Here is a 26,926-nt window from a genome sequence, read left to right as displayed (position 1 = left end):
GCTACTGTGCCCAGCCAAATGCTTTTTTTCCCCCACCAGACAGGATCTTGCTCTGTCACCTGGGCTGGAGTGTAGTGATGTGATCACAGCTCACTGTAGCCTCAACCTCCTCTGTTCAAGTGATCCTCCCACCTCAGCCTCCGGAGTAGCTGGCACTAAAGGCACGTGCCACCATGCCCAGCTTTTTTTTTTTTTTTTTTTTTTTTTTGTAGAGACTTCCTATGTTGCCCAGACTGGTGCTGGTCTCGGAATCCTGACCTCAAGCAATCCTCCCACCTTGGCCTCCCAAAGTGGTGGGGTTACAGATGTAAATCACTGCACCTGGCCCAAATGCATTTTGACTTAATGATATCTTCAAGTTACAAGAGTTTATTGGGACATAACTCCATTGTAAGTCAAAAAGTCTCAATATATAAATTTTCTCTCTGCATCCAATGAATTACCAGCTTATCTGGTTGTTCTTTCATAATATTTTGTTTCTTTCTTTGTTTGAGATGGAGTTTTGCTTGTTGCCCAGGCTGGAGTGCAATGGTGCGATCTCAGCTCACTGCAACCTCCATCTCCCGGGTTCAGGTAATTCTTGTGCCTCAGCCTTCCCAGTAGCTGGGATTACAGGCATGCTCCACCATGCCCAGCTAGTTTTTGTATTTTTAGTAGAGACAGGGTTTCACCATGTTGATCAGGCTGGTCTCGAACTCCTGACCTCAAGTGATCCACCTGTCTCAGCCTCCCAAAGTGCTGGGATTACAGGCATGAGCCACCGCGCCCGACCTGTCTGCTCATTTTCTATGATTAATCACCTTATATATGTATTACTATGAAAGCTCTGATTTAACAGTTTTTTCCTCCAGTTAAATTCTCATAGACATCACTAACAGATTAACTTAAAATACCTTTTACATGACCATAGAAACTTCAGAAGTTCCCGCTGCCTCTGAAAATATGAAGTTCAAAATGAAAGCCTCCCACAATCACATAACTATATACTATGTATACCTAAATTTCCCTCTAGAACAACCAAGTCAACAGATAAAACAATACATGACCCTTGGCTGGGCATGGTGGCTCACGCCTGTAATCCCAGCACTTTGGGAGGCTGAAGCGGGCAGATCACTTGAGGTCAGGAGCTCGAGACCAGCCTGGCCAACATGGTGAAACCCCATCTCTACTAAAAATAGAAAAATTAGCCAGGCGTGGTGGTGGTGCATGCCTGTAATTCCAGCTACTCCAGAGACTGAGGCAGGAGAATTGCTTGAACCTGGGAGGTGGAGGTTGCAGTGAGCTGAGACTGCACCACTGCACTCCAGCCTGGGTGACAGAGCTAGATGCCATTTCAAAAAACAAAAACAAAAACATGATCCAGTGTAGGTTTTAAGATATCAGGAAAGTTTTAGTGACTATTTACTGGGTATAAAAGGTAGGGCCTCTGGAAGGCATTGGGATGACAGTTTTCAGTCAGTCTCAAATCTTTAGTTTACAGGACAGCCAGACATAGACATAGAAGACTAACATTAGAAGGTATCTGGTCCCATAAACCAGACTGTAAACATACTTATTGTTTGGAGGAAGGCTGAAGAAAGAGCTTAAGCTGGGCCTTGATTGACTAGAATGGACAACTACCAAAGAAAAAGAAGAGAAATAGAAGAAAACTACACACACACACACACACACACACACACACACACACACAAAGGGAAGTGCGGGGAAATGAATGGATACTGTTAAAAAGGTCTTGTTCAATTCAACATCTACTGAGCACCATGTGCCAAACAGAAACAAAGTATTCTCCATGAAACAGGAGCGAAGGGCAGAACTTTTCTTGGCTCTTAAGCCAGCCCCTTCTCAAAGTAGACAATTGGGGACTGACACAAAATAGGCATTCAAAGCATTAAATGAATGACATAATTTCATTACTAGCTAAATAGAAGGGTAGAAGAAAAGGGAGTATTCCATGATGGAATTAAAAAATGGACTTCAGGCCACATGCAGTGGCTCATTCCTGTAATCCCAGCAGTTTGGGTGGCTGAGTCGGGTGGATCACCTGAGGTCAGGAGTTTGAGATCAGCCTGGCCAACATGGTGAAACCCTATCTCTACTAAAAATACAAAAATTAGCCAGGCGTGGGAGCGTGTGTCTGTAATCCTAGCTACTTGGGAGGCTAAGACAGGAGAATTGCTTGAACCTAGGAGGTGGAGGTTGCAGTGAGCCAAGACCATGCCATTGCACTCCAGTCTGGGCAACAGAGCGAGACTCTGTCTCAAAACAAACAAACAAACAAAAAAACACTTCAGAGCTTCTATATAGTCATGCACCACATAATGACATTTCACTCAAGGTGGGACTGCATACAGGATGGTGTTCCCCTAAGATTATAATGGCTGGGCATGGTGGCTCACACCTGTAATCCTAGAACTGTGGGAGGCCGAGGCAGGTGGATGGATCACTTAAGGTCAGGAGTTTGTGACCAGCCTGGCTAACATGGTGAAACCCTGTCTCTTAAAAAAATACAAAAATTAGCCGGGCATGATGGCACATACCTGTAATCACAGATACTCGGGAGGCTGAGACAGGGGAATTGCTTGAACCTGGGAGTCGGAGGTTGCAGTGAGCCAAGATCGTGTCACTGCACTCCAGCCTGGGCAACAGAGCAAGACTCTGTCTCAAAAAAAAAAAGAAAAAGAAAAAGAAAAGAAAAGAAAAGAAGAAGGAAGGAAGGAAGGAAAGATTATAATGGAGCTGAAAAATTCCTATCACCTACTGACATCATAGCCCTGTAGTGCAACACAGTACCTTTTCTATGTTTAGATACACACATACTTACCATTGTCTTATAAATGCGTATGGTAGTTAGTACAGTAACATGCTATCCACGTTTGCAGTCTAGAAGCAGTAGGCTATACCATATAACCTAGGTGTGTAGTAGGCTATACCACCTAGGTTTGTGTAAGTACACTACGTAATGTTCACACAATGATGAAACTGCCCAACTATGCATTTAACAGAATGTACTGCCACTGTTAAGCAATGTATAACTGTATCTGGAAATGTTATAAAAGCTATAAAGGCATTATTATTATATAAATGTTCAGCTAGGTATCATACAGAAATATACCACCAGAATACTCTGCTCCTGATTCAATCACTTGTCTAAATGCAGCCAGAGTGATTTTCAAAACACAGATCTAAACATGTCACCCCTTACTTAAATTCTTCAATGGAATCCCATTTTTCTTAGGATACACCAATTCCTTCACGGGCATATGAGAACTTGCATGGCCTCATCCCCATCTATCTATCCAGTCTTTTCCACTCTACCCCAGCATCACTTTTTATTCCCATTTTCCCTGCTGTAGTTAATTCCTACTTGGCATTCAGTTCTCAGCTCAATTGTCACTTGCTAGGGCAAAGTCCCCCATTATGGTTACTCATAGTACCTTGTACTTCTTTGGGGGGAATTTATAACAGTTTTAGTTTTACATCTGTGTGATTAATGTCACGCTCTATCATAGACTGTAAACTCTAAAAAGGCAGAGATTTTACTTTAAAATGTTCTACGTTCTGTAATATGTTATTTAATAAAAAATTTACACACATGTATAATTTTTAAATACTTCTAGCCTAAGAGATAAATCTAGGAATGGTAGCATTTACCCTCCAAGGCATTACTATTTTACAGCCCATAAAACAGGCCGGGCATGGTGGCTCCACACCTATGTTCCCAGCACTTTGGGAAGTCAAGGCAGAAGGATTGCTTGAGCTTAGGAGTTTGAGACCAGCCTGGGCAACATGACAAACCCCGTCTCTACCAAAAAATCCACAAAAATTAGCTGGGCGTGGTAGCATGTGCCTATAGTCCAACTACATGGGAAGCTGAGGCGGGAGGCTTACTTGATCCTGGGAGATTGAGGCTGCAATGAGCCATGATCATGCCACTGCACTCCAGCCTGGGTGACAGAATGAGAATCTGTCTCAAAAAAAAAAACACACACACACAACTAAAAACCTATAAAACATCTATATTTAAACAGCGACCTAATCACTCTAAGTCACTGTTTATCTGTAAAATATGGATAACCTGAAAGATAAGTTGTCCATAGTAAGTGAAAAACATATATAAAGTTTTCAAAACAATGTATGGTATGTGGTAAATGCTAAATAACTGGTGCCTATGAATAATAAGTCCCATTTGTAATTAATTCATGTTTCCAAAATGTATTCCCCAAACATTTTTTTTTAAAGATGGAGTCTCACCCTGTCACCCAGGCTGGAGTGCAGTGGCACAGTCTCAGCTCACTGCAACCTTCGCCTTCCAGGTTTAAGCGATTCTCCTGCCTCAGCTTCCCAAGTAGCTGGGATTACAGGTGCCCGCCACCACAACCAGCTAATTTTTGTATTTTTAGTAGAGACAGGGTTTTGCCATGTTGGCCAGACTAGTCTCGAACTCCTGACCTCAGGTGATCTGCCTGCCTTGGCCTCCCAAAGGCGTGAGCCACTGTGCCCAGCCCCCAAACATTTAATTTGTGTAGTAACACTGAACAATTCTAATGTTCTTTCAAGCTGGTTAAAAAGATTCTGAGGGGATAAAAGAGATTCAAGAGCTGTTACATCTTTTGTTACAATTTTTAAGGTGATTATATCATTCTTAAGTTTCCCCCCATTATTTACTATAACCCAGATTTCCTTATTATTTTTTAAGACATATACAAGCCATTATAAGATGTATTTAAAATGGACAGATACATAAAATTTATCTTAAAATGCATATTTTCTTTCAGTAGTCAATGACCATCAATCAAATAAAGGAAAGAAAACTAATTTCTTGAAGAAAGACAAATCTATGGAGTGGTTTACAGGAAGTGAAGAATGAGATGGCCCAACTAAACCAATTTGGAATCATTAACTACAAAATGTCAAACTAACTGCAAGACAAGTGTCAAAATGGGATGTTTAAGCAGTTTTGCTATGTTATACATCTTTTAGTTGTTATTTTCAAAATTATATGTATAAGTTATATAAGTCATAGTAATAGCTAAAAATGCCAATCTATGAAAGTAGTGATTTTCAATATAAAGTTCTATTTTGATATTTTTCCATCTTCAAGTCAGTTGCTGTCATCTGGAGTACTCAGTTAAGTTGTGGTTTGACCTTCCTCAACTTGACAAGAAAAGCTAATTTAAGAGAAGAAAAACATAAAGTCATTATATTAATTAAAAGAAAAAAACACCATTTAATATGTTCTGAAAACATTACTCACCTGTATGACCAGGTTGCCAGTGTACTGGTCTAGCAACATAGGGAAATGATCCATATGGAAAATCAGAATGTGATTCTTCTGTTGTAAAAAAATATATGTACTATAAGCTACATAAAATATTTTCTATTTTTTTCACAAAACTGTTAAAATATGAGTTACTCTCTTTATTGTAAGTTTTTTCTTTTTTTATTCCTTGCATATGTTTTAGAGCTACTCTGCCAGTTATTATACAGAAACTATTTGTCAATGATTATGTAATAAACATATGATTTTATAACCAAATGGATAAGCCCATATCATAAATCAACTGATACTTGAAAACTTGTTCATGGCCTAAATAATGTGTATATATGACAAAGACCTAAACTCAGTTCTTTCAAGAATTCCAGCAGCATCTTAGAAGTTGCTTTTTGGAATATTAGCTATTTGCCTATCAGGTCCCATTAATAATCAGTGATCTAAATATAAAACATCCTTAATACATTTAAATTATTTCACAAACCAAGCTCCTTGTGACAAGTAAAATATGAATATTATAAAAAGCTCAATTCTTCAAAGGTATCAGAGTTTTAAGTAAAAGGCAGGAAAAGTCATTATTCTGTGCCTTATACATCTTAGCAGAATAAATATCACACTTTTCTATAGAAAATTGCTGAGGAATATTTTTATATGACTATTGGTCAGTATACTCAGGAACTCATTCTCCATTCATTACTGCATGCATAAAGTAAAACTGAAGCTCACCATGGTCATCCTCTTGAAACAGCTCACCTTTAACTCCAATTTTCTCTTGAGAATCTAGTTGTACATCTGTGTTGATTTTAGGTTCTACTTTTTGAGCTAAAATTCCATTTTTCTGTTTTGCAAGGCAAACCAACCAATCTCTGACAATGACCTCACTTATCTTTTCACATGAAAGAGCAAGTTCACAGGTGCGAATTCCATCTAAAAGTTCAATAACCTGTGTGATGCTTTCAGAAAAGTGAAAAATTTACATTTCTACTAAAATAATAACATTATATTTATTTAAGTTCCCTATACCTCTTGCCCACATTTAAATACTATAGTTAAATTAAGGCAGGAGAGGGTTTAAATATGCAAGTTAGGAGGCATAAAAAGTACCTTCACAAAATTCTAAGTAAACAAACACAGAGACCATAATTTAACACTACTGTTCACATTATACTTTTAAAACGTTTCTTCCAGATTGTCAGAAGAAAATATGCATCTTATATTACTATTTATGTAAAAAATGATTTAAACAGTAATATAGGGTTGGGCGTGGGTCACGCCTGTAATCCCAGCACTTTGGGAGGCTGAGGGGGGCAGATCACTTGAGGTCAGGAGTTCCAGACCAGCCTGGCCAACATGGTGAAACCCTGTCTCTACTAAAATACAAAAATTAGCCGGGTGTGGTGGCACATACCTGTAATCCCAGCTACTCGGGAGGATGAGGCAGGAAAATCACTTGAACCCAGGAGGCGGAGGTTGCAGTGAGCTGAGATCATGACACTGCACCCCAGCCTGGGTGACAAAGCGAGACTCTGTCTCAAAAAAAAAAAAAAACAAAAAACGATAAAAGTTTAAAAAAAAAACACTAAATAAATATACAGTAATATAAATGAACTTGGGACTTGTCATTTTAAAACAGTTGTATAAGATGCCATATACACTTTATTCAGTTACAAAATGAATATTTTGGCTGGGCGTGGTGGCTCCAGCCTGTAATCCCAGCACCTTGGGAGACCAGGCGAGCAGATCACCTGAGGTCAGGAGTTCAAGACCAGCCTGGCCAACATGGTGAAACCCCTTCTCTACTAAAAATAGAAAAAATTAGACGGGCGTGGTGGCGGGCGCCTGTAATCCCAGCTACTTGGGAGGCTGAGGCAGGATAATTGCTTGAACAGGGGAGGTGGAGGTTGCAGTGAGCTGAGATCATACCACTACACTCCAACCAGGGTGACAGAGTGAGACTCTGTCTCAAAAAAAAAAAAAAAAAAAAAAAAAAAAATTTAGTTTGGTACTTAAGCAAAAGTGCACTTAAAAGTTACATTACAAAGAAAAACAGTTATATTACTCACTTTACTACATATACAGCACATACACCACCATGCTTAAGATGTGGGTAAAAAACAGGCAAAGTAACATGAGGATTTAACATATCCAAAGCTACCTGTGTGGGGGAAAAAGAGAACTGGATCAGTCTGATTCCGTTTAAATAAAGCATAAGTTTTCTTATTGTGGTGAAATGACACACTTTTGGACAGCAATCAAAGTATTTCATTTTTTAGAAGGTAGTATTATTAACTATCATTTTACCACTCCCAAAAGGGTATGTTAATTATTATACAGTTGGGCAAGGTGGCTTCTGCCTGTAATCCCAACACTTTGGGAGGCTGAGGCAAGAGGATCCATTTGAGGCCGAGTCTGAGAACAGCCCAGGAAACATAGCGAGACTCTGACTCTATTGAAAAAAAAAAAAAAGTAGCTGGATGCAGTGGCACAAGCCCGTAGTACCAGCTATTCAGGAAGCTGAGGTGGGAGGGTCACTGGAGCCTAGGAGTTCGAGGCTGTAGTGACCTATGACTGTGCCATCATACTCCACCCTGGGCAAGAGTGAGATCCTGTCTCAGGGAAGAAAAAACAATTTGTCATAGTACTTGATGATACTGAAAAATCATAATGATATGTCTTGTGCTTTGCATATTAATATGGAAATATTGATTTGGCTATGTATGTATATATGAATATAACCAAAGAAAGATTCCTGTATGCCTGTATTATCAATATTGCCAAGTGTAAAACACGCCATTACAACATGAAAAATTTAAACATTTGAGCCAATGTGAATTTCCTTTTTTTTTTTTTTTGAGACAGGGTCTCGCTCTGTTGACCAGGCTGGAGTACAGTGGCACGATGTCACCTCGCTGCAACTTCCACCTCATGAACTCAAGCAACCCTCCCACCTCAGCCTCTCGAGTAGCTGAGACTACAGGCAGGCGCCACCATTCTCAGCTAATTTTTTGTATATTATGTAGACACAGGTTTTGCCATGTCGCCCACGCTGGTCTTGAACTCCTGGATTCAAGCGATCTGCCCGCCTCGGCCTCCCAAAATGCTGGGATTACAGATGTGAACCGCTGCACCTGGCTGACAATGTGAATTTCTATTGCCAAAACTTATAAATTTAAATGCTTTATTTCAGCTTTGGCAACAGAAATTCACATATTGGCCAGAGGCAGTGGCTCACGCCTATAATCCCAGCACTTTGGGAGCCCAGGTGGGTGGATCACCTGAGGTCAGGAGTTTGAGAGTAGCCTGGCCAACATGGCAAAACCCTGTCTCTACTGAAAATACAAAAATTAGCCAGGTGTGGTGGTGCACACCTATGGTCCCAGCTACTGGGAAGGCTGAGGCAGGACAATTACTTGAACCCGGGAGGCAGAGGTTGCAGTAAGCCAAGATTAAACCACTGCACTCAAGCCTGGGTGACAGAGTGAGATTCTGTCTCAAAAAAAAAAAATCATATCCCTTATTTCCTCTTTATTCTTGTTTCAATTGCAGTACACATGGCTATAGTCACAGAAGATGCCAGTAAGTACAAAGATAAGTGAAAATTTTTCAAATAAAAAATTAATTAAAAACAAAAAATAAATCTGGTCAAAATAGAAAATAAAGTAACATTTACTGTTGTATTAACTCCAGAAAGCCTAGAGATATGCTGGCATATCTATTTACTAAATGATAAAATATTAGATTGTTTGTGTTTTTTAAAAACAGTACTAATCAGTCAAGGGACAGCTTATTAATTTATTCACCAAATATTTATTAAGCACTGTCTACATGGCAAACATTTTTCTAAGTGGTAAGGATATAGTTGGAGCTTATAGTCTGTTTCATGGGATCTAATGAAGGGGTAGACATTAAACAAAAATAAGAAAACATATAAATAAATAGGACAGAGGGTGGTGAGTGACATGAAGAAAAACAGTTATAAAGCAGAATAGGCGTGGTAACTCATGCCTGTAATGCCAGCACTTTGGGAAGCCAAGGCAGGAGGATTGCTTGAGCCCAGGAGTTCCAGACCAGCATGGGCAACACAGTGAGACCCCGCATTAATAAAAATAAAAAAAATGGCAGGGTGCAGTGGCTCATGCCTGTAATCCCAGCACTTTGGGAGGCCGAGGTGAGGGGATCACCTGAGGTCACGAGTTCAAGACCAGCCTGGCCAACACGGCGAAACCCCGTTTCTACTAAAAATACAAAAATTAGCCAGGTACAATGGTGCACACCTGTAATCCCAGCTACTTAGGAGGCTGAGGCAGGAGAATAGCTTGAACCTGGGAGGCGGAGTTGCAGTGAGCAGAGATCAGGCCACTGCACTCCAGCCTGGGCGACAGAGTGAGACTCTGTCTGAAGAAAAAAAACTGCCAGGCGTGGTAGCGTGCTCCTGTGGTTCCAGCCACTTGGGAGGCTGAGGAGGGAGGATCACCTGGGCTTGAGAAATCAAGGCTGCAGTGAGCTGTGATTGTGTCACTGCACTCCAGCCTGGGTGACAGGATGAGACCCTATCTCAAAACAAACAAATAAAATAAGCAGAGAAAGAGGGAAAGAAAGTGACAGGTCAGGGAAAGGAGGTGTCATTTTATACATAGACTGGTCAGTGAAGAGACCTGAAGAAAATAAAATTAAGTTTAACCCATGAAAATGTAGGGGAGAAGTGAGCTCCTGGTGGAGGGAACAGCAAATATTTAATACAAACACTCAGGTAGTAGGCTACTTGGGGAGTCTGTTGAGGCCACTGTCACTGCAGTGGAGATAAAAGGGGGCAAGTGGTAAGAGACGACATCGAAGGTGGTGGACACAGATTACATAGAATCATGCAGGCTTTAGCTTTACTCAATTGAGAAGCCACTGAAGAATTTTAAAGAATGACATGATCTGAACTTTTTAAAAAAACTATTTTTGTGTGTGGTAAAATAAACATTGCCATTTTAAGTATACAATTCACTGTCATTAAGTATACTCTGACTCACTTTAAAATCTACATGCAGAAAGCACCGAGAATGCAAGGAAGGATGACAGTGGCTTGTAATAGCAAAGAGCAGTGGGTGTGGTAAGAAGTGGCATATATTTTGAAGACAGAGCCAATTAGAATTAGAATTGGCTGTAGGATGTGAGAAAAAGAAGACTGAATCCAAAGTTTTTAGCCTAAGCCACTGAAAGAATGGAGATGTCATTTACTAATGAGGAAAATGATGAAGATTATGGCAGGAGCAAGCTTGGGGGAAATAAGAATTCAGGTTTGGACATGTATTTAAGATGCCTATTAAATATCCAAGTCGAGGCCAGGCATGGTGGCTCACACCTGTAATCCAAGCAGTTTGGGAGGCCGAGGCGGGTGGATCACCTTAGGTGAGGAGTTCGAGGCCAACCTGGCCAACATGGCGAAACCCTGTCTCTACTAAAGATACAAAAAAATTAGCTGGGCGTGGTGACGGGTGCCTGTAGTCCCAGCTACAAAGGAGGCTGAGACAGGAGAAATGCTTGAACCAGGGACGCAGAGATTGCAGTGAGCCGAGATCACGACATTGCACTCCAGCCTGGGCAACAGAGTGAGACTCCATCTCAAATAAATAAATAAATATCCAAGTCAAGATTTCAATGACAATCAAGGGTCAACACAATGACATAAATGGGTTCTCAGACTGTAGTTTTACTATATTATTGACAAGGACCAAAGTCAGATAACCCAGAAAACTGCAAATCTTGAATGCTCAATTCTCAGTTAACAGCATTTATCCAGTTACTCAAACCAGAAACTTAAGAGTCATCATTTTCTTTTTTCAAAGCCTAATCAAGAAGCCATCATTTTCTTTACCTTGAATTCTCTTTTGAGACTCTGGGGTTTTGGTGCTTCTGTTTGAATTAAAGTCTCACGAATCTACCTCCAGTGTTTCTCAAATTAATCCCACAGACATTGACTTAGGTCAACACCTCACCATATCTTGTTGAAATATTATAATACCTTTCTGCATAGACTCCCAGCCTCCATTCTTTCTCCAGAACTATTCTAAATCAGAAATCTAGACAGTCTACTTTCCTACTTACAAGATAATGCCATACTATCCAGCTTGATATATACACAGCTTTCTTTATTATCTAGCCCCTCATGACTGCATTTACAGACTCATCTCCTCATACCAAGTTCTACAGCCATGGTGTTTTATACTTCTGAGTCTTTTTAGTAATTACTTATATGTCTATTTCATTTTATCTTATTTAATTAAATTTTTTTTTTTTTGAGATGGAGTCTCATCCTGTCACCCAGGTTGGAGTACAATGGTGCGATCTTAGCTCACTGCAACCTCCGCCTCCCAGTTTCCAGAGATTCTCTTGCCTCAGCCTCCCAAGTAGCTGGGATTACAGGCATGCGCCACCACACCCAACTAATTTTTTTTTATCTTTAGCAGAGACAGGGTTTCACCATGTTGGCCAGGCTGGTCTCGAACTCCTGACCTCATGATCCGCCCGCCTTGGTCTCCCAAAGTACTGGGATTACAGGCGTGAACCACTGCGCCTGGCCAATTTAATTTAATTTTTGAGACACAGTCTTGCTCTGTCACCTAGGCTAAAGTGCAGTGGCGCAATCTCAGCTCACTGCACCCTCTGCCTCCTGGGTTCCAGCGATCCTCCTACCTCAGCCTCCCAAGTAGCTGGGATTACTGGCTTGCACCACCACACCCAGCTAATTTTTATACCTTTAGTAGAGACAGAGTTTCACCATGTTAGCCAGGTTGGTCTCAAACTCCTGACCTCAAGTGATCCACCCCGTCTCAGCCTCCCAAAGTGCTGGGATTACGGCCATGAACCATCATGCCTGGCCCACAGCTATTTTTTTTTTAATTTTTAATATTTCTTATTCATTTTTTGTTTTCAAAAGCTCTTTTGAATGTATAATTTTTGTCTTAGCACAGCACACGACACATGGCAGGTTGTTAATAAATGCTTGTTGACTCCAGAAACAAATTGGTTCAGAAATTCAGAGGAAGGTAATAATCCTCTGGCTAGATGATGAAAGGATATTTCACACAGGAGATGACCTTTAAGCTTTAAAGGGAGAATAGAGTTTAAACAGGCAGAGAAAAGAGGAAAGGAAGAAAATCAAGATGATGAAAAACATAACTAACATTTATTCAGTGCTTACTATGTACCAGGTACTTTACATGAATTCTCTTATTTAATCCTCAACAACTCTATGAAATAGGTACTATTATCATTCCTGTTTAATACATGAGGTAACCGAGGCATGGAAAGATTAAGTGACTTACCCAAGGTTACACTGGCGATTATGGAGCCCGGCAGTGGACCAATCTGAATGGACCCCAAACTTACTTCCCTCTATTCCTTTCCCTTCCTTTTCTCTCCTCAGAAACAGTCATTGTCCTGAAGTTGGTAACATTCCCAAATTTTATACTTCTACAACATATGTATATAGCTACAAACAATACATGTTGTGTAGTTTTAAATTTTACATGTAGGTGGTCATTTCACATATTCTCTTATAATGCTTTTTCCACCAAACACCAAGTCTTTCAGATTTATTGATGTAGCTAGAGTACATTTATTGTTAGTATTCCATTGTGTCTATTCTCTTTTGATGGTTAAGCTGTTTCCAAAATTTGTTTAATTCTTTTTTTTTTTTTTTTTTTGAGACGGAGTCTCGCACTCTCGCCCAGGCTGGAGTGCAGTGGCGCCATCTCGGCTCACTGCAAGCTCCGCCTCCCGGCTTCAGGCCATTCTCCTGCCTCAGCCTCCCCAGTAGCTGGGACTACAGGCACCCGCCACCACGCCCGGCTAATTTTTTGTATTTTTAGTAGAGATGGGGTTTCACCATGTTAGCCAGGATGGTCTTGATCTCCTGGCCTTGTGATCTGCCCGCCTCGGCCTCCCAAAGTGCTGGGATTACAGGTGTGAGCCATTGCGCCCGGCTAATTCTTTTATTAGTCATGCTCTGTCTTTTTTCTATTTTTTTAATGGTTTAACACCTTTTTTATTCATTTAGCATCATTTTGGTTGGCATGTATGGAGTCAGGTTACATAAAGGACTAGAGAAAGGAAGGTTCAGATCAGATCTGGCCACCAGAAGTCTTTGAACGAAAAGCTCCGGGTCAGGTGCCATGGCTCACGCCTGTAATCCCAGCACTTTGGGAAGCTGAAGCGGGTGGATCGCTTGAGCCCTGGAGTTCGAGACCAGCCTAGGCAACATGGTGAAACCCCATCTCTACTAAAAACACAAAAACTAGCCAGCCATGGTGGCGGGCGCCTGTAATCCCAGCTACTCAGGAGGCTGAGGCACGAGAATCGCTTGAACCCGGGAGGCGGAGGTTGCAGTGAGCCAAGATCATACCACTGTACTCCAGCCTGGGTGAAAGAGCAAGACTCCGTCTCAAAAAAAAAAAAAAAAGAAAAGAAAAGCTCCGGATTGTTTTTTCAGCAGGAGAATGACAGTATCAGAAATACATATATATACATACATATTTGTTTATTTCTTTTCTGTTTTTTTGAGATAGAGTCTTGCTCTGTCTCCCAGGCTGGAGTGCAGTGGCGCAAATCTTGGCTCACTGGAACCTCCACCTCCCAGGTTCAAGCGATTCTCCTGACTCGGCCTCCCAAGTAGCTGGGATTGTAGGCGCCCACCGCCATTCCTGGCTAATTTTTGTATTTTTCTTTCCTTCTTTCTTTCTTTTTTGAGATGCAGTCTCGCTCTGACACCCAGGCTGGAGTGGAGTGGCGCGATCTCGGCTCACTGCAAGCTCCGCCTCCCGGGTTCACGCCATTCTCCTGCCTCAGCCTCCCGAGTAGCTGGGACCACAGGCACCAGCTACCACGCCCGGCTAATTTTTTATATTTTTAGTAGAGACGGGGTTTCACCGTGTTAGCCAGGATGGTCTCAATCTCCTGACCTCAGGAGATCCGCCTGCCTCGGCCTCCCAAAGTGCTGGGATTACAGGCGTGAGCCACTGTGCCCTGCCAGAGATTTATGTTTAACATATACCTTTTGATCTTTGATCAAACACCAACCCTCAAGCAGTATTCTTACCAATGTACAATTTTTAGAAACGTTCTTAAGAAAAGGAAATTATTCATGATCTAGCTTCTACTTAACAGTTCTGTATTATAATTATTTATGAACACCAACTATAATTCTTTGGCCCTAACGGTATATAACTCTCCCCCCAGCAGCTGACACCCCCTCTCCTTCTCTATTCCCTCATATTGAGTAATCATCTGGCACTATTATTCAAGAGAGATTCAGCTGAATAAATCTAAAAAAGAGTGTTCTTTTTAGATCAGGAATGGTTCAGCAGGTTTCTACAAAGCTTCAATGATATCATTAAAATCCTTTGTTGTGTTTCATGCTCATCAAGCAAAATTCTGATGACCAATTTAATCTCGCAGGTATTTTTGACATTCCTATGGATGACCTAAACAGAGCTCTTTCCCCCTTATTGAGCTGTAACATGCAAGCCATAGATGAGAAAAAAGAACTGAGGTCTTTCTGTACAGGAAGCTGTGTCACTAAAACTATAGGTTTTAGTTATATCAGAGCTGGGAGCCAGTGCTGATAAAAATCATTTTCATGGCCAGGCACAGTGGCTCATGCCTGTAATCCCAGCACTTTGGGAGACTGAGATGGGCAGATCACGTAAGGTTAGGAGTTCGAGAGCAGCCTGGCCAACATGGTGAAACCCCATCTCTACTAAAAATACAAAAATTAGCTGGCCATGGTAGCGTGAACCTGTAATCCCAGGTACTTGGGAGGCTGAGGCAGGAGAATCGCTTGAACCCGGCAGGCGGAGGTTGCAGAGAGCTGAGACTGTACCACTGCACTCCACCCTAAGCAACAGAATGAGACTCTGTCGCCAAAAAAAAAAAAAAAAAGATTTTCTCTCCTCTTTGAACTTTGCTTCATTTCTCACCAAAATAGTCCATCCTTCCAGCAGCCAATTAAGGAAAGGAAGAAAGACTCCTAACCAAGGCCTCAGTCCATAGTGTGAAGCTACAAACTGTGAAGTGGTATCACCAAGGAATTCTTCAGCCAGCAAATACTTCCATGTCCCAGATCTCCACCATGTTTGATCACAGCTTAATGTATCCTCTCTTGTCATCTATCTTTTTACTTTCATCTTCTCTGCTTCTTTTCCCTAAGTCAACTTCCCAGTGTTTCTCTTCCTCACAATGTCTCTCCTCCACTTTCTGGAGCTTTGTTCATGATAAACACCTCTGTCCTCGACATCTTCAATGAACACACTCCTCTTGATATCCTGACTTCAACTATCTAAAGATGCCTTCTGCCTATTCCCTGTCAAATGGAAGCTACTTATTCCCCCAAATCTCACAGTTCAGGTTAGGTGCCGGGTTCAATATGCTTCCAATGCTGCTTCCAAAGTATGGTTTATCCTAGAAATGCTGAGGTTCATGATGCTCAACTAGTCTTTGGTCCTAGCTTTCAGTCATTACCCCACATTCAATGACAACTTCAGCACCCAACTCGGTAACTCAGTATGTCTCTCTGTCCCAAATCCCACCATGAGATTAAGAGGCATGAAACGAAAATATTCTTTCAATCCCTAGAGATAGACATGAAGCAAATGAAGGAAGACCTTTGCCCATACAAAAGAAGCCTGACCACTATCTTCTTTATAGTCAAAGTAATAACACAGGACCCACGTTAGAAAACTTACTGCGTCAAATGTTAAAGATTTTATGTCTTCGGTTGCTCCTGAAATGTCCTTATGAATAAAATCCACATTGTCTGGCCACTCTTCTACATGACTTAATTTCCATGAATCACGCCAGTGTTTGTAATTCTTCTTAGCCAGATCATGGTGGTCTTTTCGTACCTCAAAACTTATGACTCGTCCTTGTGATCCAACTTAAGTAAAAAATAATTTGATATTTCATAATATTAATCAGTTTATTAAAAAGTGTCAGAAATGTATTTTGCAAAGGTACATGTATGTGAAAAAAATAATTCAAATAATTCAATGTTACAAGTCTGATCTCCTATCCCTGATCTCCAATTAATCTCCCTCCCTCTTCAGAGGCAACCACATTACCAGCTATTTACCTTTCCCATGATAGTCACTGCGTACACAAGCAAGCCAAGTATCTCTCTGTGTTTTTAATACACACTGTGGTGTATTATACACACTGTCCTGTACCTTCCTTCTTACTTACCAATGTCATTTCAGTGATTCTAGATGTACTGCATTCTTTTTAACAGGCATTATATTCACTGTATGGCTACGATGAACATTTAGCTTGTTTCTAGTCATATGCTAATATAAACAATACTGCAATGAAAATTCTTATACCTAAGTCTTTGTATCAAGCCAGTATATCTCTACAGGATAAAGTCCTAAAAATGGAATTGCTGGCTCAAGGAGTATGTGAATTTATTCACATAATATTACATTGTCCTCCACGTAAGTGGTGTCAACTTATATGCCAACCAGCAATGTATTAGAATACCTGTATCTCAGGCCGGTCGCAGTGGCTCCCGCCTGTAATCCCAGCACTTTGGGAGGCTGAGGCAGGCGGATCATGAGGTCAGGTGATTGAGACCATCCTGGCTAACACGGTGAAACCCTGTCTCTACTAAAAAAAATACAAAACATTAGCCAGGTGTTGTGGCACATGCCTGTAGTCCCAGCTACTCGGGAGACTGAGGCAGGAGAAAGGTGTGAACCTGGGAGGCAGAGCTTGCAGTGAGCCAAGATGCGCCACTGCACTCCAGCCTGGGTGACAGTGCAAGACTCCGTCTCAAAAAAAAAAAAAAAAAGAATACCTGTATCTCCATACTCTCCCTAAGTTATTGAACTTTTTATCTGTGTCAATCTAAAAAGTGAATAAAGTTTATCATTTTTAATGTAGATTTTTGAGTTTTTTTTTTTTTTTTTTTGAGACAAGATCTCACTCTGTCACACAGGTTGGAGTGCAGTGGTGCAATCACAGCTCACCGCAACCCCCACCTCCCAGGCTCAAGTGACCTTCCCACCTCAGCCTCCTGAACAGCTGGGACGACAGGTGTGTGCCACCACACCCAGCTAACTTTTTGTATTTTTGGTAGAGACAGGGTTTCGCCATGTTGCCCGGCTGGTCTCAAACTCGTGAGCTCAAGCAATCTGCCTGCCTCAGCCTCCCAAAGTGCTGGGATTACAGACGTGAGCCACCATGCTCAGCCTTTTAATGTAATTTTAACTTGCATTTCTTTTATTATGGATGAGGTTGAGTCTTTCATATATTTAAAAGGTATTTGTGGCCGGATACAGTGGCTCGCCACGGTAATCCCAGCACTTTGGGAGGGCAAGGCAGGCAGATCACTTCAGGTCAGGAGTTCGAGACCAGCCTGGCCAACACGGTGAAACCCTGTCTCCACCAAAAAATAAAAAAAAAAAATTAAATAAAGGTATTTGTATTTGTGTGTGTGTGTGTGTGTGTGTGTGAAGAACTTTTAAACTAATTAGCACAGTAATCCTACAATTCCAGAGAGGAGTACTACATTTTAACTTAAGGCAATTAACTTTCCACCCACCTCTATCTGAAGTGATTTGATACCATTTGGAGATTATCCCAGATCAATCAGTTTACAGTTTACTAATGAAGTTTAAATTCCAAGGTATCTTTTGAAATGTAACTCCAACTGCAAGTTATCAGGTTCTCAGGAGATAAAAATTAATTTTAATAGTAACATAAGCTGAGCGTGGTGCCCCATGCCTGTAATCCCAGCACTTTGGGAGGCTTAGGCAAGACTGCTTGAGGCCAGGAGTTCAAGACCAGCCTGGGCAACAGTGAGACCCAGTCTCTACAAAAACTTTAAAAATTAGCCAGCTTTGGTGGTATGTGCCTATTGTCCCAGCTACTTGGGAGGCTGGGACGGCAGGATCACTTGAGTTCCGAGGGTCAAGGCTGTAGTGAGCCACGATCATACCACTGCATTCCAAACTGGGGAACAGAGTGAGACTCCGCCTCAAAAAAAAAAAAAAAAAAAAAAAGTATCATAAACAACTGGAAAAGAAAATATGGAGAAAAATATCCATCACATAGGTAAATAGCAATAAGTTCTTGCATATTTATAGTTTAGGATTATTCAAGCCATGACACTCTTCTGATACTATGTATTTTAGAAATATAGGCACTTATCTGTTCTCACCAATTGTTATAAATCCACTTTGTAAAATGAAACCGTGCAGTTAGGAATTTGTCATAGATGATGAGAAAATGACTGCCTTTAACTATGTACAGAAAAGTCAAACAAAAGATTGAGGAGCCCAGAATGAATTTACTGGCTTAGTATAATCTAGATAATATTCATATGTGAAGACATTAGGTCAAAGAACAAAAGGTGTGAGTTTAATTTCAGCATATTTCTATCTGTAATCTTTATAAAATCTACTCAAAGAAAGTACTGTGACTATTCAGCAGTCTAGTATTATGTAGGGAAGACAACACTGCACAGACAGACCACCCAAAGCAACCCTGACACTCAGAGAAATTAGGTAGGCAAAGAGGTACTAATCAACTAGCATAAAAGTAACTAGAAATTAAGTGGTAGGAACATGAAAAAATATATATGTTTAATATACACCTCTTGATTTTTGATCAGACACACACCTTCAAGCAGTACTTTTACCAACTGACAATTTTTAGAGACCTTCTGGAAAAAAAAAGATAATTCTTCATGATCTAGCTTTTTACTTAATAGCTCTGTACTATGATTAATTTCTTTATGAACACCTACTATAATTCTTTGGCCCTAACGATATATAACTCTCCCCCCAACAGCTGACAACGTCCTTCCACATTCCCTCAGGCTAAGTATTCACCTGGCACTAGTATTCAACAATAACATGACAAGTACACAAGGAGGTTCCAAGCAGCACTATTTGTAATATCCAACTCAAACGTCTATCAACAGTAAAACAGGTAAATTGTGATTTAAATAGAGAGTATTATACAGCAATTAAAATGAAAGAACTACTGCTGCATGCAATGAGTGAATCTCACAAACATAATGATGAATGAGAGTAGCCAGATACAAAGGAGCACATACTGTATGATTCCATTTTATATAAGTTCGAAGGAGGCAAAACTAATCAGTGATGATAAAAGTCACAATAGTGGTTTCCTTTGGTGATGATAAGGACTGGGAGGGGACATGAGGAGGCATCTGTGGGGCAGGGACACTCCCTACCTTGATCTCGGTAATAAGTACATGAGTGGTCACTATACAAAGATTCACTGAGATATACACTTATGATCTGCATACTTTTCTGTAGCCATATTATATTCCAATAAAAAGTATACTTAAGAAAAAAGAAGCAGCATTAGAGAGCATGGGGAAAGTAAAACAAAGCAAAGAAAATTGAGGGAGGATTAGAAAGAGACTGACTGGAATAAATGTACAAAATGGAAAGAAAAATAGTTGCTTACTTTCAGATTCTAGGAGAATGCTACCTCAATGTTAGGTATTTTCCCAAATATCTTTATAACTTTCTGTTATTATGAACAAATTGAATGTTTTCTTTGTTACTGAGATCCAGCTCAGTCCAATCTCTTACCTGCTTTGGATAAAAATAAGCTCATTCCACCAGAGCCTGAGCCAGCTTCCAAAACAGTATCACCTGGGTTGATATCCATCATTGAGAGAATCATATTAATATCCTATGATTGAAAACAGTATGGGTGACTCAGCGACCAATAAATATGTACTAAGCACCTAGTCTTATCTTACATTGTTGGGTGTGCAGAAGAAGGGAGTGAAAAAACGAATCAGACTCTGGACCTGCCTACAGTTTATATTTCACTTGATGAAATAAAAGAGATCCAAGAATCAATTAACAAATAAGGCAACACTTCAGAATAATACCAAAATTACAGACAATAAGTTCATAGAGCAGCAGGATGGCCTAGTTTAAAGACAAAGAGTAGACAATTTATGGGAACAATCACAAGGTAAAAACAGCTTTAAACAAAGCAGAGGTAGAATAAATCCAGCTTGTTATCTCAGGAGAGATAGGCAGAGAATTAAATGCCAGTATGAGGCATTAGAACTCAGCCTGATAAGCAACTAGGGTGTGTCACTGAGGTGATATAAATGGCATTTTATGAGGATTAATCTGGCAGAAGAATACAGGATCTACTGGAGAAAAATCAAGAGGCAGGAAGACCAGTTAGGAATTTACTATATAATCTCTGCATAAAATGATGAATTTCTTTTTTTTTTTTTTGGGAGACGAAGTCTCGCTCTTGTCCCCCAGGCTGGAGTGTGATGGCACGATCTTGGCTCACTGCGACCTCTGCCTCCCGGGTTCAAGCGATTCTCCTGCCTCAGCCTCCCGAATAGCTGGGATTACAGGTGCCTGCCACCATGCCCGGCTAATTTTTGTATTTTTAGTGGAGATGGGGTTTCACCATGTTGGCCAGGCTGGTCTTGAACTGACCTCAGGTGATCCGCTCGCCTCGGCCTCCCGCAGTGCTGGGATTACAGGTGTGAGCCAGTGTGCCCAGCCCAAAATGATGAACTTCTTATTTATTTTTTGGGGGACAGAGTCTCGCTCTGTCACCCAGGCTGGAGTGCAGTGGTACAATCTTGGCTCACTGCAAGCTTCGCCTCCTGGGTTCAAGCGATTCTCCTGCTTCAGCCTCCCAAGTAGCTGGGATTACAGGCACCCACCACCACACCCAGCTAATTTTTTGTATTTTTAGTAGAGATGGGGTTTCACCATGTTGGCCAGGCTGGTCTCAAACTCCTGATTTCAGGTGATCTGCCCGCCTCGGCCTCCTAAAGTGCTGGGATTACAGGTGTGAGCCAACGTGCCTGGCCAAATGATGAACTTCTAATTTAGAATTAAGATACTATATAACAGCGGTCCCCAACCTTTTGGGCACTAGGGACCCGTTTCGTGGAAGACAGTTTTTCCACAGATTGGGGAGAGGGGGATGGTTTTGAAATGAAATTGTTCCACCTCAGATCATCAGGCATTAGTTAGTTTCTTATAAGGAGCATGCAACCTAGATCTGGCGCATGCACAGTTCACAAGAGTTTGCACTCCTATGAGAATCTAATGCCATGGCTGATCTGACAAGAGATGGAGCTCAGGCAGTAATGCTCACTACCCACCGCTAACCTGCTGTGTGGCCCAGTTCCCTGTTACAGGCCACACACTGGTACCAGTCCTCAGCCAGGGGGTAGGGGAGCCCTGCTATATAAGAAAAAAAAGAGACTATGCTATTACTAGATTGGAGGACCCACTTGCCAAACATATAATTGGAATTGTTTTTGTTAACACAAATATTACGGATGACATTAATAAAAACTGCTTTTTTTAAATTTAGTAAACAAATTTTCTTGGTGACAGGGTCTCTGTCACTCAGACTGGAGTGTAGTAGTGCAATAGTAGCTCACGGCAGCCTCGAACTTCTGGGCTCAAGCAATCCTCCTACCTCAGCCTCCAAAGTAGCTGGGACCACAGGCATGTACCACCATGCCCAACTAATTTTTTTTTTTTATAAAGATGGGGTCCTGCTATGTTGGCCAGGTTAGTCTTGAACTCCTAGCCTCCAGCAATCCTCCTGCCTTGGCCTCACAAAGCACTGAGATTACAGGTGTGAGTGACGGCACCTGCCCCCTCACTTTTTTTTTGAGATAGGGTCTTACACTGTTGCCCAGGCTGGAGTGCAGTGGCAAGATCATGGCTCGCTGCAGCCTCAAACTCCTGGGCTCAAACAATCCTCCCATCTCAGCCTCCTGCGTAGCTGGGACTACAAGTGTGTGCCACCATACCTGGCTAATTTTTTATTTTTTGTAGAGACAAGGTCTCCCTATGTTGCCCCGGCTGGTCTCAAACTTCTGGGCTCAAATGATCCTCCTGCCTCAGCCTCCCAAAATATTGAGATTACAAGTGTGAGCCACTGCACTCTGCCTCTGGTCATATTTTTAATACTAAGATGGAATTTTGTAATTCTAACAGGGAGATCAGTTTTTAAACATCAGTGGAGGTATTCCCTCAAGCATTTCAAAGTTGTAGAAGTTGAAGTTAAACTATCTCCAACCACTACTTGGAAGCTATAAAGAGAAGTCAACACCTAACAAATTTAGTACTTAAATTCCTCCTTAGAGTGGAACAATGTGACTTTTATCTGTAACAAATGGAAAGGCAGAAAGTACACTAAATATGCATATTTATAACTTCACGAAATGTAACTAATCTCTCTTGATTTTGTCTAATGGGGAGAAAGGAGACATGGGGAAGCAAGATAAAACTACAAAAGTCTTTTAGTTTTCTTCAAGAGCTTATGATACCATGGCCAGGAGTGGTCGTTCTCACCTGTAATCCCAGCACCCTCAAGGGAGGATCCCTTGAGCCTAGAGAAGTTTGAGACCAGTCTGGGCAAGTTAGGGTGACCACAACTCTACAAAAAAAATTTTTGATTAGCTAGGCATAGTGGCATGCACCTGTGGTCCCAGCTACTCAGGAGGTTGAGGTGCGAGGACTGTTGGAGCCTGGGAGGTTCAGGCTACAGTAAGAGGTGATTGAGCCACTGCACTCTAGCCTGGGTGACACAGCAAGACCCTGTCTTTAAACAAAAAAAGCTTATTATACCTCAGTAGCCTAAGTTTCTGAGGAAAGTTTTCTTAGTCCCTGGGTAGACCGTTTAAAATACAGACTGGATTCCTACTAAGAACCTTCTAATGGTCCTTCACTACAAATGGAATAAAATACTCAAACCACACCTCATACGGGGTCCCTCATCTGACCCACTGAGGCCACAACAGAAACTCGGCAGTATTCCTCCCTTTGCAAGAACAATGCTCTTCCTAGATCTGTTTACAAGGCAAGCTCTTCCTTATTTAGGTTTCCTATCAAGTGTACCTCCTTGGAGATCATCTCTCCTCACCTGACATAAAGTATGCTCATACCCCAGGTCACCCAAAACAATGTCATTGTTAATACACTTGTCTTCATGACACTTAATACTACTGGAAATGACCTTATTCTTTCACTTACTTGTTTGTTCTTTGTCACCCCTTCTAGAATGTAAGGTCTATGTTGAGGGTGAGGACTGCAGTTCAACACTATACTTCCCTAAACAGTGCCTTGAGTATGGAAGGCAGTCAATTTGCTGAATAAATAACGAATGAATCCTGATCTGGAGAAAGGAGGAGGAGTTGTGTTACACAGGAACATTCTACTCAAGGACTGTGACTGTGACTAAGGATTGAAATAATCTGCTAGCGATAGATGATTAGCATAAGCTTCAAACTAGGGCTGGGCGCGGTGGCTCCCGCCTGTAATCCCAGCACTGGGAGGCCGAGGTGGGCGGATCACTTGAGGCCAGGAGTTGAAGACCAGCCTGGGCAACAAGGCGAAACCCCGTCTCTACAAAAATTAGCCCGGGGTGGTGGTGCATGCCCGTAGTCCCAGGTACTCAGGAGGCTGTGGTGGGAGAATCGCTTGAACCCGGGAGGCAGAGGTTGCAGGGAGCCAAGATCGCAACACTGCACTCCAGCCTGGATGACAGAGTGAGAACTTGTCTTAAAAAAGAAAAAAAAAAAAAAAAGACTGAAACTAGGCTTTAGGCAGTTAACTTTTTAATAAAGAATAGTCATTTTATGTTTGGTGTTGAATGTTAGCTATTTTAATATAAAACTCTATTTCTTCCCTAAAAGGGGAAAAGCACCGTAATGAACCTATTGTTGATTAATATACTCTTGTAACATGATTATTAAATATTAAAATATCATCATAGTAGTACTAAAAAATTGTTCCCTAAGAGTTCAACATTCTCTTGAGTCCTGAAGTTATAAACTTAAGAGTAATGGGGAACAAAATTAGTACTTATTATGTACGTAGTGAGTTCACATCACCCTAACAGAAAGTTGAGCTTTTATCCACATTTTACAAATAAGGGAATCGAGACTCCTAAGTTAAAATTAAAATCTAGCCGTTTCCTAATGCTAATTTTCATCATGGTATGTAAAAGTTATAGCCATTGGTTTATTTTAAAAGCCTGAGTACAATAAAAAATCCAAACGTTCTGAGATGTGCTTTGAATACATTAATCAGGACTGAGTACTGCATCTGTCTTTGCCCCTCCTGAAACCAATACACACCTTATCTCCATCGCATTACCTTTGGGAATGTTATGGCAGTCCCTCTTTTCATCAATACTACATAGTCTTCCAAGGCTGGCCTCCTCAGCATGTACTGCTTACCGAAGGAACTCCTCAGTATCTGGCCGGGGAACTTCCCCACGATCTTGCCGAACGGGACTGCCCCCCAGTTACTATTTAAGAGTCCGAAGTTGTTCAACCTAAATAATTTCTTAAATTTTGTTTCTCCCTCCCCAGTCTCAGCTAAAATCAGTTCCCCAGCCTGAAAGGGTCTCTCTCTGGAAGTTGAACAAGAAGGGGAGACGTGACGCTCTTTGACCTCGGTAGCGGACTGGGCCTGCGAGAGCATCGAAGGATCCTCGGATCCCTGGTGTGTGGGACCGCACCGGCCCTGGTCTCCGCTCGAGTCCTCGAGCTCTCGAGGGGATGACTCTTCCCGCAGCGTCGGCAGTCTGAGGTTTTCCAGTGACGAAAGACATCCAGTCCCAATGTCCGAGATGCTCAGAGGGAGAGATGGGCAAGACTCTGCTCCTGGGGCTTTCCTTTGTGCCGCCTTGTGCTCTCGTTCACCATCTCGCAGGTCTCTAGGCGAGGGCCTGCAACACAGTGACCGAGCTCCCTCGAAGGGCTCCTGCCCCAGGCCGTGCAGGAATGAATTGGTTCCGAGCCCCTGCCGCAGGCACAGCAAGACAAGACCGCGGCACCATGCCATTAGCATAGTGTTTCGCGAAGACGCCGTCGCAGACGAGTGACGCAAGTCTAGCGCGACCCCTTCTTTCCCCGTCGCGCGCATGGCGCAGCAGCCCGATGGCTCTGCAGCTGCGTGCGGCTCTACAGCTCCGCGACTGCGCCTGCGTCGGGGAGGGGGCGGTGCGCTAGGTCAAGCTGGGGCGCGGGAGCAGCGGAGTCCTGGTTGAGTGACCATCCAAGGAATATGTCCTCGCGCGCGGCCGCCCGTTTTCCTTTTCGGAATGTGGGTAAAGAATTTACCGCTAACAGACGTCCTCTAGGTTCGGTCGTGGACAGCAAGATTGAGAGACAAAACTTAACAAAGCGCTGTGCAAACTGAAATCCCAGGCTTAGCTCGCTAGTGTCTCGAACACGGAAGTCACCTAGTCACCCACAAGATGTATGAGTACAGCTAACCCCCAGATGCATTTGACAGACGGCGTGGGACACGCCACTTGCTGATTGGCTCTCCTTTCCCAGTTGACCGCGACATCCCCCAGCCCCAAGTCCCTTTTGATGGGGCTGTGACCACCTGCCGGTCCCCTCACCCACCCCTCACGCCCGGAGAGTCCGAGGTTGATTCGAGTACTCACTATGTGCTTATGTAACACATGTTTTCATTATTAAAATATAACTAGTTTACCCTCCCAAAACGAAATAGAAGTGTCTTAAAATGGAAACAGGTATCTTTGGAGGCCAGAGTTATTTAGCGTTAAATATCACTAGCCTCCCAGCATTTTGGGAAGCCGAGGCGAGCGGCTCATTTGAGGTCAGGAGTTCCGGACCAGCCTGGCCAATGTGGTGAAACCCCGTCTCTACTAAAAATACAAAAATTAGCTGGGCGTGGAGGCACGCACCTGTAATCCCAGCTACTCGGGAGGCTGAGGCAAGAGAAGCGCTTGAACCCGGGAGGCAGACGTTGCAGTGAGCTGAGATCTCGGCACTGCACTCCAGCCTGGGCGACTGAGCAAAACTCCTCTCGGGGGAAAAAAATTAGTCGGGCGCGATGGTGCACGCCTGTAATACCAGCTACAAGGGAGGCTGAGGCATGAGAATAGCTTGAACCCGGGAGGCGGAGGTTGCAGTGGGCCAAGATCGAGCTACCACTGCACTCCAGCCTGAGCGACACAGCAAAACTCTGTCTCAAAAAAAAAAAAAAAAGAAAAGAAAAGAAAAATCGCTAGCCTCTTTGCTGGATATTAGTTGACTGGGCAAAAGTTTATTGAGAGTCTGGCAATACGAGGCACGTTAGACACTCATTTAAGTTTACAACAATTCCGTGTTAGAAACAAATCCATTTTATGAGTAAAAAAACTGGCCCAGGGAGATTAAATAATTTGGGGAAACCAGGAGTGGTGGCTCACACCTGTAACCCCAACACTTTGGGAGACCCAGGCCGGAGGATTGCTTGAGCCCAGGAGTTCAAGACCCACCTGAGCAACATAATAATAATAAGTTGGTCAAGATGCATAGCTGACAAGTGGCATTGCAGAGTTTCCTATTTGGTCAGTCTGGTTCAGCAGCCCATGCTCTTTGTACTGTAACACCGTTTGGAAAGACTGGTCAACAGCACAGTTGAACTTAAAGTCCAAGTATATTCAAAGGGCTGTGAAGTCAATGTGAATTCTGTTTAAATTTGATGAAATAAATCTTGTTATTCTTTTTTTTTTTTTTTTTTTTTTGAGACAGAGTCTTGCTCTTGTTGCCCAGGCTGGAGTGCAATGACACGATCTTGGCTCACTGCAACCTCTGCCTCCCGG

General features: G+C 42.1%; 2 protein-coding genes across 11 annotated transcripts in view; one reads left to right on the top strand and one right to left on the bottom strand.

Moving 5' to 3' along the window:
- SPDYA (speedy/RINGO cell cycle regulator family member A) overlaps positions 1-5,536 on the top strand; it is a 39,851-nt gene extending 34,315 nt beyond the window's left edge. For 4 of the 9 annotated variants that reach the window (XM_055377669.1, XM_055377671.1, XM_031006393.1 and 1 more), the window contains one exon: positions 4,776-5,536. In XM_055377669.1, the coding sequence (XP_055233644.1) occupies positions 4,776-4,867 (92 nt within the window). In that variant the 3' untranslated portion in view covers positions 4,868-5,536. Of the gene's footprint in view, positions 1-212; positions 362-1,565; positions 1,673-4,775 lie in introns of those variants that run through there. The other 5 variants (XM_055377666.1, XM_055377665.1, XR_008676787.2 and 2 more) reach the window with 4 other exon arrangements.
- On the bottom strand, positions 4,001-25,280 carry TRMT61B (tRNA methyltransferase 61B). 2 transcript variants are annotated; one of them, XM_055377664.2, is made up of 7 exons: positions 24,457-25,280; positions 19,882-19,984; positions 16,003-16,193; positions 7,336-7,427; positions 6,026-6,225; positions 5,255-5,332; positions 4,001-5,168 (listed from the first exon to the last, which is right to left on the bottom strand). In XM_055377664.2, exons 1-7 carry the CDS (start codon positions 25,228-25,230, stop codon positions 5,125-5,127), a joined length of 1,482 nt encoding a protein of 493 aa, XP_055233639.1. In that variant the 5' UTR covers positions 25,231-25,280; the 3' UTR covers positions 4,001-5,124. The 2 variants fall into 2 exon arrangements, with proteins under 2 accessions (XP_055233639.1, XP_004029090.4); XM_004029041.5 differs by having other exon boundaries at positions 5,999-6,225; positions 24,457-25,252.
- Between the last annotated feature and the right edge of the window lie 1,646 nt (positions 25,281-26,926).

Source organism: Gorilla gorilla, chromosome 12 (genome assembly GCF_029281585.2).
Source record: "Gorilla gorilla gorilla isolate KB3781 chromosome 12, NHGRI_mGorGor1-v2.1_pri, whole genome shotgun sequence".
NCBI classification, from domain to species: domain Eukaryota; kingdom Metazoa; phylum Chordata; class Mammalia; order Primates; family Hominidae; genus Gorilla; species Gorilla gorilla.
This window is presented reverse-complemented; position numbering and strand designations above follow the sequence as displayed.